At 37.3% G+C, this 18,925-nt stretch overlaps 1 protein-coding gene across 3 annotated transcripts in view; it reads left to right on the top strand.

Annotated features, from left to right (window-relative positions):
* The window catches only part of LOC142333029 (phosphatidylserine decarboxylase proenzyme, mitochondrial-like), a 101,275-nt gene that overhangs the window by 31,935 nt on the left and 50,415 nt on the right, over positions 1-18,925 (top strand). For all 3 annotated transcript variants that reach the window (XM_075379804.1, XM_075379802.1, XM_075379805.1), the window contains exon 2: positions 12,077-12,255. In XM_075379804.1, the coding sequence (XP_075235919.1) occupies positions 12,077-12,255 (179 nt within the window). The remainder of the gene's footprint in view (positions 1-12,076; positions 12,256-18,925) is intronic.

Raw genomic sequence — 18,925 nt, 5'->3', positions numbered from 1 at the left:
TTTTTTTACGAAGGATTCGGTGATTATATTTCTTCTTCGCTTCCGTCGCCCCTATTTAGGGAATATACTAGCTCCAGAGGCGTGTCTGGGGCACGCCCTCCGCAGCTAGACCCTGCGGACCGGTAATCGCTAGCGCACAGATTTGAGCGTGTTTAGCGAAAGATCGGATCTGTACGTATTACGTCGGGTGAGTGCGATCAAAACGAAGGGCTAAACGAATTAATTTCCGGATAACCAAGATCCGGTCGATCGAGAGGGTACCACCCGATGAGTTAAACGGTTAGCGCTCGAACTGCTGATACATACGCCGTTTAAATCGTAAAAATCTGACCAGCGGTTACTGAGATATTACGGTGGCACCCCGTCGCACCCCCTCCCCAATTTCCGAACGGCGCCACGGGGACGCTTGAAAATATTATCAACTGACGGGAACCGCCGGGAGCGGACGGGGTTGCGTCGATGGCGGTTGAGAACATTTTTCAGAGCGCTAGGACCGACCGTTTTCGAGATATTTGCGATTTTCTTTCGAAAATTCGGATCCTATTAAAAAATACTAAATTTTTCCCAAGCCACGATATATATATATATCTATATATATAATATAACAAGTATACACCTGACCACCACGAGACAGGTACTAACGAATCGGGATTTTCCGATTAAGAAGAGCGGGACACATAGACCCACATACAAATGCTCTTTACTGCAATAGCGCAGATTAAACAGTAAATGTTTATAATTAATAAACAATTGTAAAAATTAAAATATCTTTTTGAAAGAATTCAACTAAAAAAAAAATAATAAATAAAAAAAAAACGAAATCAATCCATTTTAAATAAAGAAGAAAACATAATTACGCGGTATTTAAATATTAATTCAACTACCAGAGATATTTAATTTTTAAATGAAATAAAATTAAAAAAGGAAATAAAATATTTAAATAAAGAAGAAAATATAATTACGCGGTATTTAGATATTAAATCAACTTCCAGAGATATTTAATTTTTAAATGTATTTCTCTTGTTGTAGAAATAGCAGTTATTTAAAAATTAAATGTCCTCTCCAGTCTTACATTGATAAGAAAAGATTTAAACGCGGTTGTTTAAAATTTAAAGAGCTCTTTAATTCGATTAATCGAAAAATTCGATTTTCATAGATATTTAATTTTTAAATGGATTATGACGTTGTAAAAATAGCAGGTATTTAAAAATTAAAAGTCCTCACCTGTCTTATATCGATTTATCCTCCAACGAAAATATTTAAAATTTAAAGAATTCTTTAATACGATTAAACAAACAATCTGCTTTCAAATAATTTTAATTTTTACATGTATTTTTAATAGGGATGATTACGTATGTGTATACAGAGTGTTTCTAAAATACTGGGCTGGCAATATTTTTTCTAATTCGACTTGTAAAACTAAACAAAAAATATTCACGACGAGTAAACCATAGAGCTTTATTTAATTTTTATGTGTATTTTTAATAGGGATGATTACGTATGTGTATACAGAGTGTTTCTAAAATACTGGGCTGGCAATACTTTTTCGGATTCTACATGTTAAACTATACAAAAAATATCCTTAGGAATGGCAATTTCTCCTTTTATATATATATATACAGGTTGTCCCATATAAAACCCAATCCAACCTTATATATTGGTATGTATTGAAATAATAAAAAGGAATGTGTAAATCTAAATGTAATTTTTATTATTACCATCCATTACCTTACATTTAGAGTAAATGTTGGAAGTGGCCGCCATCTTCTTGAATACAAGCTTCAATTCTTTTTACAGCGTTTCTTGCAACTTTTTTCAAAGTGTGGCCAGATATTTAATACAGCTTGTTCAATATCGACTTTCAATCGTTCAAGCGTTCCTGGTTTGTCGCTGTAGGCTTTTTCTTTGAGGTAACCCCGTAGAAAAAAATCCGCCGCAGTCAAATCTGGAGATCTTGGTGGCCACAAGCCTCGACCGATAACACGATTACCGAAGAATTCCTCGACGAAATCAGAAGTTGAACCTGCGTAGTGCGATGTCGCACCGTCATTTTGTAGCCGGCAGCGTCTGTCTTCCTCTTCCAAGAGTGCGATGAACCGAAATAAAATATCCTGATATCGTTCTGCATTAACGGTGTACTCGAAAAACAATAGGACCGATTATTTTCTTCCGCGATATCGCGCACCACACGCTCGACTTCTGCGGGTGTAATTGTTTTTCGTGATAATCGTGGGGATTTTCAGCGCTCCAAATTCGACTGTTTTGGCTGTTTACGTAGCCGTCCAAATGAAACCGCGCTTCATCTGTGAAAAATAATGAATCTGTAACGTTAATTCCCTCGCGCAGAAATCGACGGAACCGTCGACAATATTGTAGCCGTTTTTCTTTGTCGGGCTCAAGAAGTCGATGAACCGTTTGAATGCGATAAGGTCGTAATTGTAATCGTTTGGTCGCCCGATGAACGGTCGATTTAGACAAATTAATTTCAGCAGACAAACGTGTGATCGATTTATTTGGCGAGGCGAGTAATCGGTCTTTGATTTCAGCGACCGTATCTGTATTCAACACCGACGCAGATCTTTTGTGTTCCTTGTTATTAACAGAAACGGTCTCTCTAAATTTTGCGACTAACGTTAATACTGATGTTTTGTTAGGAGCCGGTTTATCTGAGTACTTATGGTGAAACAAATCTTGCGCTGCGACCGCTGATTTCGTACTGAAGTACGACTCGACAATGAAAACACGTTCATCTAGCGAAAACACCATCTTGTCTCTAGCGATACACTGAACGTTATGATCGCATTGTTGTTACTATCGGTAGTGTTCTACTGCGTCGCCGCGATGTTCAGATGTTGGACGAGTCCATTTCAGTATAGATTAAGGGAGTAAGCTTGACTTTTGAAATTTCATGGATGAGTGATTGATGAACGTTTTATATGGGACACTCTGTGTAAGGCGATTTAGAGGGTAACACCGAACAAACACACGTATATACAGAAAATTTCCGTCCGGTTTTTCGGATCAAAACGTAAAGATCCGGTGAAAACCGGATATACTCAAGTCGGACCGATTACAATACTTTCCCCTTTAACGCTGTAGAGGTAGACGGGTAAGTAAAAGAAAACATTTAAGTCGTTTTTTTCGGGAAAAATTAAATATAAAATTGAATATGAAATAAGATTTTTGTTAATTTGCGATATCGATTAAAAAAACTTACGCTTACGTAAGAAAAAAATTTTTCGAAGTGCCCCGGTAAAGATTTGAAATTTTATTTTGGGTAAAATCTCCTCCACCTTTTCCAATTTTTGCAAAAATTCTATACATTTTTTACCCCCCCCCCCCCCCCCCCTCCGACCAGATAATACCTGTTAACCAAGCTTGAAGAAAATCGGTCGACGTGGTCCAGAGTTATAAAACACCAAATATAGGCCAAATTATATACACGTAAACGTCTGTCGGACAAATATAATTTTTTTTTGAATTTGGGAGCATTGGAATCAAACATTTTTTTCGTAGATGCAATCTAACATTTTTTAAATCTTTTTTTTTTTTTTTTTTTTTTTTTTTGTTAAAACATAACTTTCCTGAAACCAAATTGGTTTCAGGAAAAGTATAGGGACAAGGGAAGCAATTTTAGGCCTCAGATTAATAGTAGAAGGAAGATTAAAGAAAAACAAACCGACATACTTGGCGTTTATAGACCTAGAAAAGGCTTTCGATACCGTAGACTGGAATAAAATGTTCAAAATTTAAAAAAAGTTAGGGTTCAAATACAGAGATAGAAGAACAATTGCTAACATGTACAGGAACCAAACAGCAACAATAACAATTGAAGAACATAAGAAAGAAGCCCTAATAAGAAAGGGAGTCCGACAAGGATGTTCCCTATCTCCGTTACTTTTTAATCTTTACATGGAACTACCAGTTAATGATGTTAAAGAACAATTTAGATTCGGAGTAACAGTACAAGGTGAAAAGATAAAGACGCTACGATTTGCTGATGATATAGTAATTCTAGCCGAGAGTAAAAAGGATTTAGAAGAAACAATGAACGGCATAGATGAAGTCCTACGCAAGAACTATCGCGTGAAAATAAACAAGAACAAAACAAAAGTAATGAAATGTAGTAGAAATAACAAAGATGGACCGCTGAATGTGAAAATAGGAGGAGAAAAGATTATGGAGGTAGAAGAATTTTGTTATCTGGGAAGTAGAATTACTAAAGATGGACGAAGCAGGAGCGATATAAAATGCCGAATGGCACAAGCTAAACGAGCCTTCAGTAAGAAATATAATTTGTTTACATCAAAAATTAATTTAAACGTCAGGAAAAGATTTTTGAAAGTGTATGTTTGGAGTGTCGCTTTATATGGAAGTGAAACTCGGACGATCGGAGTATCTGAGAAGAAAAGATTAGAAGCTTTTGAAATGCGGTGCTATAGGAGAATGTTAAAAATCAGACGGGTAGATAAAGCGACAAATGAAGAGGTATTGCGGCAAATAGATGAAGAAAGAAGCATTTGGAAAAATATAGTTAAAAGAAGAGACAGACTTATAGGCCATATACTAAGGCATCCTGGAATAGTCGCTTTAATATTGGAAGGACAGGTAGAAGGGAAAAATTGTGTAGGCAGGCCACGTTTGGAGTATGTAAAACAAATTGTTGGGGATGTAGGATGTAGAGAGTATACTGAAATGAAACGACTAGCACTAGATAGGGAATCTTGGAGAGCTGCATCAAACCAGTCAAATGACTGAAGACAAAAAAAAAAAAAACAAAACAAATACCGATTTTTTTAGATTGTTTTTTTATCGATCTGTTTACTTTTTCGTTATCGGTATAGCAACATAATCTCCATAGCCAGGAAAGTAATAGATGCGATTAAAAATCATATTTTTTTAAAATTAAACCGTTACGTGAAAATACTAAATACGAAAAAAAAAACTTCATAAAAATTTATATTTCAGACGGCATTCGTAAAAATTGTTTGAGGAATATTTCTCTACGGCATCGATTCCCAAAGCGGTCCGGGTGGACCCCTGGGGTCCACGGGAGACTCGACGGGGGTCTACGTTGGCGTGAAAAAAAATAATGGGGGTTCACAATTCGTAACCGGGGGTCCGCGAAAATGCATCCGGTTTCGATAGTGAATAACTAAAATGTCGGCTTGATTTTGCGTATCGATCTAGGCAGTAATGTTTTGAGAAGCTCGGCGACTGTTACTTGTATAAACTTGCATATTCCATATTCAGTACGACGAACGTGTCGAGACTTGCAAAGCGCCACCGCTGCCGCCTTTTATAAAAAAAAAGGAGCAGATTCAATATCACAGAACGGGGGAGATTTGCGCTTATTCCTAACAAAACTGAAGTCAAATATTGATAATTTTCTGTCGATCCATCAAGTACATCCCTCCCGTTAAAATTGTAACTATTACACGTTATTAATGTTTAATTTTAATTATATTACGACAATTTTATTATATTACATTGCGATACGATAACGATAATAATTAATAGCGTAACGATTACATATTTGAATAAATGCGACGCAAAAAAAATATACTATTTTTCTTTTGCTTTTTACCGTTCTGAACGGGAAGTTTTTTAAATAAAATAAGTGAGAATCGATCGCTTTCTTGTGCTGCGAGTAGATGTCAAAAATGTAAAGTCGGATGGAAGCGTTTTTTCTGATCGGCCGACTTTACTTTTTTGACATCCACTCGCAGCACAGTCGATCAAAAATTAACCGATCGATTCTCATTTTTTTTTTCGGAAGCTGTTAGTTCGTGGAACTCAGCCGTAACGCAAATTTTCACAGTTAGATCTAATCTTCACGTTTTCCGTCGACCGGAAATACGGTAGAAATGTAGCTGCAGGGGGTCCACGGGAAACGGCAAAATTTTGAAAGTGGTCTATGAGAAAAATAAGTTTGGAACCTCCGATCTACAGCTTGATTGTTTTTTAATTGTAGTTAAGCTGAAGCTAGCGCATTTTTTCACGGTAAACTTGCAATGTTTTGTGAGATTTTTTATTTGTTTATTTAAAAACTATTGTGTTTTTTTTTTTTTTTTTTTTTTCACAAATTAACGATCGGCGAACATGTAAATTATGCGATCCGGAGGGCTAAGGCCGCCAGAGCCTCGCTATACCCAGTGCTGAACAGTGCCAGCCCGTACCCACTGGCAACTAAGCTCCTCATTTTTCGGCTGTACGTACTGCCGATTCTAACATATGCTTACCCGGCATGGGGGGCAGTGTTGAGCTCCTCGCTTCAAAAGAAGATCGAGGCCGTCCAAAACATCGCGTTGCGGACGATCTTTGGAGCTCCGTGGTTCGTCAGGAACGCCACTCTCCGATCTGATGCGAGATTTCAATCCGTGTCCGAGGTGGGGGTGGCGCAGGCGCGCAGACTGTTCGGGAGAGCGGCTGTGTCCGAACACAGTCATCTTCGGGACATCTGCCGAGAGGACCCAACTCCGACAGTTGTAAGGAAGCGGCCTCACGACGTACTGGACGAACCACCGTGATGGTGCGGTGCGGTAGCCGAAAATCGACAAACCAGGCTTAGGGGCCTCCATATCGCATGAGCCATAAACGGAATAGTGCGTCAGACGCGTTTCCGGGGTCGCGAGTGAAAAGTTTTCGCGAGTTATATAGTTTGAAGACGTCAAACACGGTAAGTCGCGCATAAAACAAAAACGTGGTCTAAATTTAAAAAAAACTTACAGTAAGACAAAATATCCCAGCAATTGCGACTCCTCCGGAAAAGGGGACGCATTGCTTCCTCCTTATAGCTAGTGCCCCGTTGTGGCGTACTCCTGCTAGCCTATTAAAGAGTTAGCACCGAAAGGACTTCAGTGGACGGTCTGAAGGGGAATTACGTCGGTAGGACAGGCTTTATAAGCCTAGCCTTCCGCGGTCGGCCCATGAAATGGGTTCGATAACGCTGGTTTAACAACGGATTGGAATGCAATTAAATCCGTCTTAAATTCACTAAAATAATAATAGACAAAACTTGAAAAAATAGATCCGAGATTAAAAAATAACCCTTTTAAAAACAAGCCCGATAAGAATGATCCAGCAGCAAGGGACTCTGTCCAGGTTCTGCGATAAAGTCGGGAGTAATAGACTCCTGCCAACTTTGCATTCCATTCCATTCCAAATTAACGACCCCAAATAAGTATCACAAAAAAACAATTTTCTGACATTTTAGTCTGTTTATGTTCATCAGTAGATGTCCTGATACTTTAAAGTTTTGTGCGATTTTGAATTTACTTACAGCAAGGTAATGTTTAATTACTAAGTTAATCTTTTTTAACTACTTTTTTTTTGTCTTCAGTCATTTGACTGGTTTGATGCAGCTCTCCAAGATTCCCTATTTAGTGCTAGTCGTTTCATTTCAGTATACCCTCTACATCCTACATCCCTAACAATTTGTTTTACATATTCCAAACGTGGCCTGCCAATCGTGTGCTCCTGCTTCGTCCATCTTTAGTAATTCTACTTCCCAAATAACAAAATTCTTCTACCTCTATAATCTTTTCTCCTCCTATTTTCACATTCAGCGGTCCATCTTTGTTATTTCTACTACATTTCATTACTTTTGTTTTGTTCTTGTTTATTTATCATGCGATAGTTCTTGCGTAGGACTTCATCTATGCCGTTCATTGTTTCTTCTAAATCCTTTTTACTCTCGGCTAGAAGTACTATGTCATCGGCAAGTGGTACGAGACTATTTGTCTAACCGTACGGCCCTGTTTAAAGATGCGCACCTAGTTGTGGAAAAATCCGTCACCAGGGGAAGCCCGCAGGGTTCCGTTCTCGGTCCCCTGCTGTGGAACCTGGTGTTCGATGGATTTCTGGGGTTGACATTCCCAGAAGGAGTCACGGCCCAGGCTTTAGCCGATGACTGTCTCCTTTTAGTTCGTGGAAATTCACGACCACAGCTAGAAAGTAGAGCGCAGGCGGCCTTGTCAACCGCCGAAGGCTGGATGGACATACAAAATTTAAAGATTTCTGTGCCCAAGACGAAGTTTATGCTTCTAAAGGGCGCAGACAAATTATCATGCAGTCGAAACCCCCACATTAAGTATAAAGGCTGTGTAATCAGCCGAGTAAGGGTTCATAAGTACCTAGGTGTTTTGTTTGATGATAAGTTGCTTTTTAGCAACCACATTAAGCAAGTTGCGGCGGACGCTGTCTCTGTGATGCACAAACTTAGAAGGATTGCTCGGAAAGACTGCGGGCTTTCTGGTCGCCAAATGTACTTAGTGTACCCAGGTGTCTTCGAGAGTATGATCGCATACGCGGCGCCGGTTTGGGCGCATAGGTTGGACAGAAATAGAGCACTGCTTCTAAATTTAAGGAGTGCCCAGCGCAGAGCTTTAATTGTATGCACTGGTGTTTTTAAAACAACGTCCTATGAGGCTACTACCGTATTGGGAAAGGCTCTCCCAATCGATTTAGTGGAGAAAGTTCGAGCAGCCATGTGGAAGTTGCGAAGAGGTCGGGAAACCGAGGTATTTGGGATCCGGTTTCGGGCCGGGCTAGAACCGGAACGGAACGGTGATCACAATGCACCGGGTCTAAATTTCGAACAGTTGCCCATTTCCCGCCTGCGGAAGAGGCTTTGGGGCCTCGCGATGGAGGCATGGCAGCATGAATGGCACACCACGTCTAAGGGAAGATCTCTGTACAGATTTATACAGGATCTGGGGGGATGGTATGCCTCAAGTTCATTTTTAAGGGCGGCGGGTGCCCAAGTGCTCACCAACCACGTGAATTTGATGCAATATCTGTTCAGGTTTCGCCTAGCGGCTGATGAGTTGTGCGTCTGTGGGGAGGTCCAGTCGAACGAACACCTAATGTTCGACTGCCCTGCTCTTGGGGGGGGCCAGAGACCGGGCCACCCTGGAACTTAGAGGTCAGGGGGAAAACTGGCCGCTCATAAACGGCGAGTCAATGTGGCGTGAGCCGCATTGTCGGACCGTGTGGGAGTTCCTCGATGAGGTTGCGATGTTCAACCGTCATCGGTAGTTTAAGTTTAATTTTAATGGGGATTTATTGATTCCTGTAGCGTGTCGGTGAAAACCTTCCTGGAAACAATGGCTGCCATCAGCCAATAAGCTCCAAGCGCTTTAATGGTGGACAGGCACTAGCTGGCAAACAGCGACCGAGGCGTGGCGGTTTAAATTGCCGTCTTTTAATTTGTAACTTTTATTGTTTTAATTGTAACAAGGGGTGCGCCTCCCCGATTTAGTTTTAATGTGACAAGTGAGCGGTAGGGACACATAGGCGGGTGCTGTACGGCGCCCAGCTTAACCGCTCACGGAAGATAGGAGCTCATTAGGAGCAATTAGGATAACGAGGTCGCTAATCTGTTTAGAGGCACAGTAGCCGTTTTTGGCACGGTACATTTGGTCTATGCTCTAGGGCGACCGAATGGGGTGGTGGCGGGAGAAATGCCAGTTAACCAACAATATCATCGGCAAATCGTAGCGTCTTTATATTTTCACCTTGTACTGTTACTCCGAATCTAAATCGTTCTTTAACATCGTTAATTGTTTTTAAGTTATATAAAAACATTCTTTTGTCGTTATCGTTTGTTAGAGGTGGATATTGTTATTTTTATTATAAAAGATTATTTCATCGTCAAAATATAATTTCTTTGATAAAATCGTGGGAATGTGGTATTTATAACGCGATTATATATTTAAATGTTTCTGAAGATTAGATAGTTTTACGGGTAATGTTCGATTATTAAATTTTTTAATTTATCACTTAAGAATTTTCTTTATTAGTACAGTTATAAATAAATAAATAAATAAATACACGTGACTGTAGTAACATATTATTAATAATATTTTGAAGAGCGTAAAACTTTTTATTAAACGATTTCTATTTTTACAGAATATTTATTTTATAAAATTCTTCTCATAATATCTTTTGTTAATTTAGTTATTACAAGATGCAGTAGATCAGTACAAAACTTTATTGAAGAACGAATAACAGATTTTCTTTACGTACTTTTCAAACGATTGATCGCTTGAACAGGATTCCCGTTAATGATAACGGTAGTTTTCCTGTCGCCTATTTAGGGAATTTTTGAGGAATTTTATATGTTTGCTACGCTTATTTATACAGAGCGGCACAGGGAAAAAAAGAAATTTTGAAAGTAGTAGTGGCAGTCCCGAGGAGCCGGTAGAAAGGTCGGAACGGCATCCTTCTGTGCACAACTACCTACCGTTTACTGGGGACCGGTGGCTCTGTACACAACGGTGACAGCGTGACTGCTGCTCAACGAGAATTCCGATGTCGTTACAAATTAGGATGTCACTGTCGCGTTTTCCATGCGGACGCGCCCGCAAAACGTGAGTTGACGATTTCGAGGAGACGGGTTCAGCTGTAAAAAAGAAATTACCAGGTCAACGAACCCTAGAAAACATCGGGGCAGTTCGGGCCTCAGTCGGAAGGAGCCCACGACGTTCGGCAAGGAAACACAATGCCGCTACGGCATTGAATGTAAACCGAACAACCGTCCGCCGATTAGTCGACAGTATTTGAAGTTTCACCCTTTCAAAATTCAAGTTGTGCAGAAATTAAAGCGATCAGACTACGTCGTCTCACGGAAGCGTTTCAAAATGCCGTGCAAAATTTCAGGATTCGCTTTCAGGTATGCACATACGTTCGAACGGGTATTGTTTTTAGAAATTGTTAATTTTTTGTGTCGGGGACACTTAATGACGTGTAATTTACTTTTTGTTTTCGACAATAAAACTTGTAAATTCATCTTACAAGTACTTTTGTGAAGGTTACCTTAAAATTTCCTATTTCCTTGTACCGCTCTGTATTAACGTTTGAAGTATATTTTATCTTTAGGGGCTGCCTGAAAAATTCTGAACCGTTTTTCAGTATAGTACAGTTGTGTTTGGTTCTCGTAAGTATAAGAATCGTGTAGACCGGTATTTAGAAAATTAAAAGCGTTTACTTGTCCTTGTGTTTATATTAATTAATATGCAGTCTGCTTAATAAAAAAGTTGTCATGCATTCTTTAAATGATAATATCAAATTCAATAAAACAGTACGACGGTTTTCCTGTAACAAAACACAGCGTTTATTAATATTATGTAAATAATTATTGAACGGTTTAAAAGTTACACCGATTTATTTAAAATTAAATTTAAAAAAAACAATATTACTGTGTCGATAAATTATTAAATAGTACTAATTAAACAGATTTTCTTTCCTTGTTCAGCGTGAACGTAAATATGGGGTTGAATAATTTTTGTACAGCTTTGATCAAAAAAGCTTTGACTGTTACGGATTTGATTACAGATTCGGGACGTACGGGGAGTTCTGATCCTATTGTCAGGGAATTCAATTAGCAGTTTGATGGATTAATGCGATTCTTAGAGAATCCTAGAAGCGGTTCGTCGATTCTCCACCGGAAGATTATTCCTCAGGTTAGGGATTTTAAAGCCTTAGTCTCTGCCGTAGCTGAAGAATATGAGAAACAAGTTAAACGGTCTCCCAAAGCACGCCAATTTATAATTAAGGAAAAGTGACTGTTCCTGTTGTGGCGCCTCAGCGCAAGCGTTATTCACAAGATCTAAAAGAAAAAAGGGACGCTAGTTTGCCTCGAATTAGAAGATATCATAACCAAGATATTGAAGATGACCTCTGTAAAGACCGTACGGGCTAGGTACGGAGGGGATGGTGTGGTGACCGTAACTGTCACATGTAGGATGTCTTCTTTTACAGGGTTAGGATGATCATCTATATAATGTATTTGTATGTACCATGATGTAGGATGTAGAGAGTATACTGAAATGAAACGACTAGCACAGATAGGGAATCTTGGAGAGCTGCATCAAACCAATCAAATGACTGAAGAAAAAAAAAGTATGTACCAATCAAAATAAAATACATTTCCTTTTATACGTTTACACATTACATATGCATACAAAAGGATGTATATCTATCTCCTTTTATACATTTTTTTCATTTTATACATTTCCTTGAATATTGTTATTTCCTATTTCATTTTGTTGTTATTTATCTTTATAAATTTCAGGAGGCGCTGGAGCCGCTAAAGTTGGAATACAAAGCAAATGGAAAAAACTTTGGACGAGGTGGATTCCTATACCGACCGGTATCGGTTTAACATTATTAGCCATTCTTCAGTGGGGTAATGTGAGAAATAAACAGCTTCAAGAACAACAGATAGAGAAAGCTTCTGTACGAAATTGGGAGGTTAGTATATAATATATATATATATATATATATATATATGTTTTTGATAAGGTTATTTTTATTATAATAAATTGATTAAAAAATAATTTAATTATAAAATTGAGGAGACAGATGTTACTAATATCTGTCTTCATCCACAATCTAGTCGTTCAAATAAATTAATTGTTTTACTGTTTATAATCTAGGAGTAAGTAACACAACTATTACTTCTATAAAATTTTTAAATGTAAATAAAAATGGTGATAATTTATATTAAATATATTATTTCCCTGTGTTATAATTAATTATATTTCCATTGTAGTTTACTTTTTACGTGTGTTTTTTTAATGGACTTTTCAAAGAAAAGTATGGTACTACTTTCAGTTGCACAGCGTTAAGGGGGTGGGGGTGAAAGTGAAATTTCTTTACGTTTTGAGGTATGAGTACGAAAATACCATTCGCTTAAATTGTGGCTTACTTGTATATTTATTTTATTTTTTGACGAATTACATAGAAGAACCTTGTTTGTGCATATGGAATATGGAATTTTGTAACTTATGAAAAATGCCATATCTGATTGAGATTTGAACCCTGGACCTCTGGATGAAAGGCCAAGGCACTGCCACTCTACCACAGTGATCGGCAGTATTTATTTATAGGCCTTTTTTTTATGTCTTAAGTCATTTGACTGGTTTGATGCAGCTCTCCAAGATTCCCTATCTAGTGCTAGTCGTTTCATTTCAGTATACCCTCTACATCCTACATCCCTAACAATTTGTTTTACATATTCCAAACGCGGCCTGCCTACACAATTTTTTTCCTTCTACCTGTCCCTCCAATTTTAAAACGACTATTACAGGATGCCTTAGTATGTGGCCTATAAGTCTGCCTCTTCATTTAGCTATATTTTTCCAAACGCTTCTTTCTTCATCTATTTGCCGCAACACCTCTTCATTTGTCACTTAATCCACCCGTCTGATTTTTAAAAATCTCCTATAGCACCACACTTCAAAAGCGTGTAATCTTTTTTTATCAGATCCTCTGATTGTGCAAGTTTCACTTCCATATAAAGTGACGCTCCAAACATATACTTTCAAAAATCTTTTCCTGACATTTAAATTAATTTTTGATGTAAACAAATTATATTTGGGACTGAAGGCTCGTTTAGCTCGTGCTATTCGGCATTTTATATCGCTCCTGCTTCGTCCATCTTTAGTAATTCTACTTCCCAAATAACAAAATTCTTCTACCTCCATAATCTTTTCTCCTCCTATTTTCACATTCAGCGGTCCATCATTGTTATTCTACACATTTCATTACTTTTGTTTTGTTCTTGTTTATTTTCACACGATAGTTCTTACTTCATCTATGCCGTTCATTGTTTCTTCTAAATCCTTTTTACTCTCAGTTAGAATTACTATATCATCAGCAAATCGTAGCATCTTTTTCTTTTCACCTTGTACTTTTACTCCGAATCTAAATTGTTCTTTAACATCAGTAACTGCTAGTGCCATGTAAAGATTAACAAGTAACGGGGTTAGGGAACATCCTTGTCAGACTCCCTTTCTTATTACGGCTTCTTTCTTATGTTTTTTGTTTATTACTGTTGCTGTTTGGTTCCTGTAAATGTTAGCAATCGTTCTTCTATCTCTGTATTTGAACCCTAATTTTTTTAAAATGCTGAACGTTTTATTCCAGTCTACATTATCGAATGCCTTTTCTAGGTCTATAAATGCAAAGTATGTCGGTTTGTTTTTCTGTAATCTTTCTTTCAACTATTAATCTGAGGCCTAAAATTGCTTCCCTTGTCCCTATACTTTCCTGAAATCAAATCGATCTTCTTGTAACACTTTTCCACTCTCCTCTCAATTCTCGTGTATTGAATTCTAGTTAAGATTTTTGATGCACGACTAGTTAAACTAATTGTTCTGTATTCTTCACATTTATCTGCCCCTGCTCTCTTTGGTATCATGACTATAACACTTTTTTTGAAGTCTGACGGAACTTCCCGTTTTTCATAAATATTACACACCAGTTTCTACAATCTATCAATCGCTTCCTCACATGCACTGTGCAGTAATTTTACAGGTATTCCGTCTATTCCAGGAGCCTTTCTGCCATTCAAATCTTTTAATGCTCTCTTAAATTCAGATGTCAGTATTGTTTCTACCATTTCATCCTCTTCAACTTCCTTTTCTTCCTCTGTAACACCATTTTCTAATTCATTTCCTCCGTATAACTGTTCAATATATTCCACCCACCTATCGACTTTACCTTTCGTATTATAAATCGGTGTACCATCTTTGTTTAACACATTTTTAGATTTTAGTTTATGTACCGCAAAATTTTCCTGCATGCTCCGTCTTTTTACCAATGTGCATTTCTGTTTCCACTTCTGAACAGTTTTCTTTAATCCACTCTTCTTTCGCCAGTTTGCAATTCCTATTTATAGCATTTCTTAATTGTCAATAGTTCCTTTTACTTTCTTCATCACTATCATTCTTATATTTTGTACGTTCATCCTTCAGCTGCAATATATCATCTGAAACCCAAGGTTTTACTACCGGTTCTCTTTGTTCCGCTTAAGTTTGCTTCTGCTGATTTAAGAATTTCCTTTTTAACATTCTCCCATTCTTCTTCTACATTTTCTACCTTATTGTTTTTACTCAGACCTCTTGCGATGTCCTCCTCAAAAATCCTCTTTACTTCCTCTTCCTCAAGCTTCTCTAAATTCCACCGGTCATCTGACACCTTTTCTTCAGTTTTATAAGCCCCAATCTACATTTCATTATCACCAAATTATGGTCGCTATCAATGTCTGCTCCAGGGTAAGTTTTGCAGTCGACGAGTTGATTTCTAAATCTTTGCTTAACCATGATATAATCTATCTGATACCTTGCAGTATCGCCTGGCTTTTTCCAAGTGTATATTCTTCTATTATGATTTTTAAACCGGGTGTTGGCAATTACTAAATTATACTTCGTGCAAAACTCTAAAGTCGTTCCCCTCTTTCATTCCTTTTGCCCAGCCCGTATTCACCCACTATATTTCCTTCTTTGCCTTTTCCAATGCTTGCATTCCAATCTCCAACTATTATTAAATTTGTGGCCCAAAAATCCCTAACACTATTTGATCACTTTCAGTGAAATGTAGATATACTGTAGTAGTGTATTTGAAGTTGCGCTTATAAATATTTGATGAAGATCGGTCAAGTCATTCTTGAATTAGGCTCCGCTTAAGGTCGAAAAAAAATTGAGCGGGGCAAGTTAGAAGTGCGGTTCATGTGATGGTGTAAGTCGGAACATTGACGTTTCTTTATGTGCGTTGTCTATTGTTAGCGATATTTTTGAGCATATTCAAGTAGACTTTACTACACTGAGGGTCATGATGACCGGGTATGTGTTTAAGGTGGACAAAAGGAAACGAAATAAAATAACGAAAAGTAAGTCTTATTTTCTAAAGATTTGTCATGTTTTCTAGAAAATGTGTGTTTATTTTCCATAATAGATTTCTGTTTAATTAATCGGTTACTATTAATTGTTTCTACATAGAGTTTTTTTATAATTTGCGCTATAAATTTTGCTTTGAAGAAATCTGCTTTGTTATAAATATTAGTGTTAATTTATTGGTTTTGAATCGGTTTAATTTAGGTTTTTAAAACAAGGAAACTGAAATAGCTCAGGAAATGTTCTAAAATTAAAAATCATATAAAGATGAGAGAAGCACTTTGAATTTGAGTTACAGCTTGTGAAAAATTTCACCCTGATTTTTATTCAAATGGTAAAATTAAGCTGTACTATCTAATATAAATAGGTAAATTTATATGGTTTTTAAACTGAAAATGGGGAATTGCCATCAGACTTCAAAAAAAGTGTTATAGTTATGATACCAAAGAAAGCAGGGGCAGAAAAATGTGAAGAATACAGAACAATTAGTTTAACTAGTCATGCATTAAAAATCTTAACTAGAATTTTATACAGAAGAATTGAGAGGAGAGTGGAAGAAGTGTTAGGAGAAGACCAATTTGGTTTCAGGAAAAGTATAGGGACAAGGGAAGCAATTTTAGGCCTCAGATTAATAGTAGAAGGAAGATTAAAGAAAAACAAACCGACATACTTGGCGTTTATAGACCTAGAAAAGGCTTTCGATAACGTAGACTGGAATAAAATGTTCAGCATTTTAAAAAAATTAGGGTTCAAATACAGAGATAGAAGAACAATTGCTAACATGTACAGGAACCAAACAGCAACAATAACAATTGAAGAACATAAGAAAGAAGCCCTAATAAGAAAGGGAGTCCGACAAAGATGTTCCCTATCTCCGTTACTTTTTAATCTTTACATGGAACTAGCAGTTAATGATGTTAAAAAACAATTTAGATTCGGAGTAACAGTACAAGGTGAAAAGATAAAGATGCTACGATTTGCTGATGATATAGTAATTCTAGCCGAGAGTAAAAAGGATTTAGAAGAAACAATGAACAGCATAGATAAAGTCCTACACAAGAACTATCGCATGAAAATAAACAAGAACAAAACAAAAGTAATGAAATGTAGTAGAAATAACAAAGATGGACCACTGAATGTGAAAATAGGAGGAGAAAAGATTATGGAGGTAGAAGAATTTTGTTATTTGGGAAGTAGAATTACTAAAGATGGACGAAGCAGGAGCGATATAAAATGCTGAATAGCAAAGGCTAAACGAGCCTTCAGTAAGAAATATATTTTGTTTACATCAAAAATTAATTTAAATGTCAGGAAAAGATTTTTGAAAGTGTATGTTTGGAGCGTCGCTTTATATGGAAGTGAAACTTGGACGATCGGAGTATCTGAGAAGAAAAGATTAGAAGCTTTTGAAATGCGGTGCTATAGGAGAATGTTAAAAATCAGATGGGTGGATAAAGCGACAAATGAAGAGGTATTGCGGCAAATAGATGAAGAAAGAAGCATTTGGAAAAATATAGTTAAAAGAAGAGACAGACTTATAGGCCACATACTAAGGCATCCTGGAATAGTCGCTTTAATATTCGAAGGACAGGTAGAAGGGAAAAATTGTGTAGGCAGGCCACGTTTGGAATATGTAAAACAAATTGTTAGGGATGTAGGATGTAGAGGGTATACTGAAATGAAACGACTAGCACTAGATAGGGAATCTTGGAGAGCTGCATCAAACCAGTCAAATGACTGAAGACAAAAAAAAAAAAAAAACTGAAAAATTAAATGAAAACAGGTCCATGAACCGAGTGTAATAATTTTTTAGAAAATTATTGTAAAATGGAAAAAAAATGGAATGAAAAAACCATATTTATTTAGGTTTTATGAAAAATAGATTTCAGTAAATTGCTAATAAACAAGTAATATTAGTAGAGAATCTAATTCTGAAAAAATGTATGTAACATCTACCAAACACAAAGAAGAATTTTAGGAATTTGATATTTATTGAAAACAAAACAAAACAGATGCGGTAGAAAAATGCTGCATTATAGTTTTAATCCAAAATAAAAATCATTTCTGTATTGGAAAATATCTAAAAAACAAAACCGATTATTGAAATTAAATAAATGAGAAGAAAAACTGAATAAGTTGATAGTCTAATAGCATTATGTAAATTTCATTATTATGTTAAAAATATTAAGAAACAAAGACTCTTTATTTAGAAATAGTTTTGAAAAATACTTTTTATTTTTTTAAGTTAGCGGTATTAAAAGTTTCTTAGCGAGATAGCTTATTATAACTTCATATTGGCTCTCTGATAGGTTGAGAACTGTGCAAGGAAAGTAGAAGATACGAGGTGCTACCAAAATGTTCGGGGAATTTTACCGTAAAAATAAAATAGCTTACCGTAACTTATAATTCCAATGTCTCCTTCAAAGTAATACCCTTGGGCATTGATACAGTGATCCCGGTGTTTTTCCCATGATTCCACGCATCCCTGGAAATCTGCAGGTGTAAGTGTTCGAAAAACGTTCTGCGTTTCTTCCTGAATCTCCTCAATTGTGTTCAAACGACGGCCTTTCGATTGAAATTTTATTTTCAGAAACAAAAAAATAGTCGCACGGGGCAAGGTCAGGCGAATAGGGTGGATGGGGAATCACTACCGTCTTTTTGGAAGCCAAGAAATTCCGAACGGCTAGCGATTAGTGCGCGGGCGCGGTTGTCATGGCGCAGAACCCGGCTGTTGTTACCCCACAGATCTGAACGTTTGCGCCTAATGCTTTCACGTAACCGCTTCAAAACTTCATAATAGAACATCCCATTGACAGTTTGATCAAGAGGAACAAATTCCTTACGGATAATCCCTTTGATATCGAAAAAAACAATCGTCATGGACTTCACGTTGCTACGAACTTGGCGTGCTTTTTTTATCCGCGGTGAACTTGGCGACCTCCACTGCGACGACTGCTGCTTAGTTTCAGGGTCATACCCGTACACCCGTGTCTCATTGGAGATGAAGTTAGGGTCATCTCTTGCTGAATTTTTCAATTCGCTACAGACAGTTACGGGATTTTGTTTCTGGTCTCTGTTCAACAGTCTCGGTACGAATTTTGCAGCGATGCGTCTCACGTTCAAATTGTCCGACAAGTTGCGTTGCACGGACCCATATGACATATGTAGGATTGCACAAACATCGTGGGTTGTTTGTCTGCGATCTGCAACAATAGCCTCTCGCACTTTCGCGATGTTTTCCGGTG

Source organism: Lycorma delicatula, chromosome 12, assembly GCF_047948215.1.
Source record: "Lycorma delicatula isolate Av1 chromosome 12, ASM4794821v1, whole genome shotgun sequence".
In the NCBI taxonomy this organism is placed as follows: domain Eukaryota; kingdom Metazoa; phylum Arthropoda; class Insecta; order Hemiptera; family Fulgoridae; genus Lycorma; species Lycorma delicatula.
Note: the sequence above shows the minus strand (reverse complement) of the source record. Positions and strands in the feature narration are given on the sequence as shown.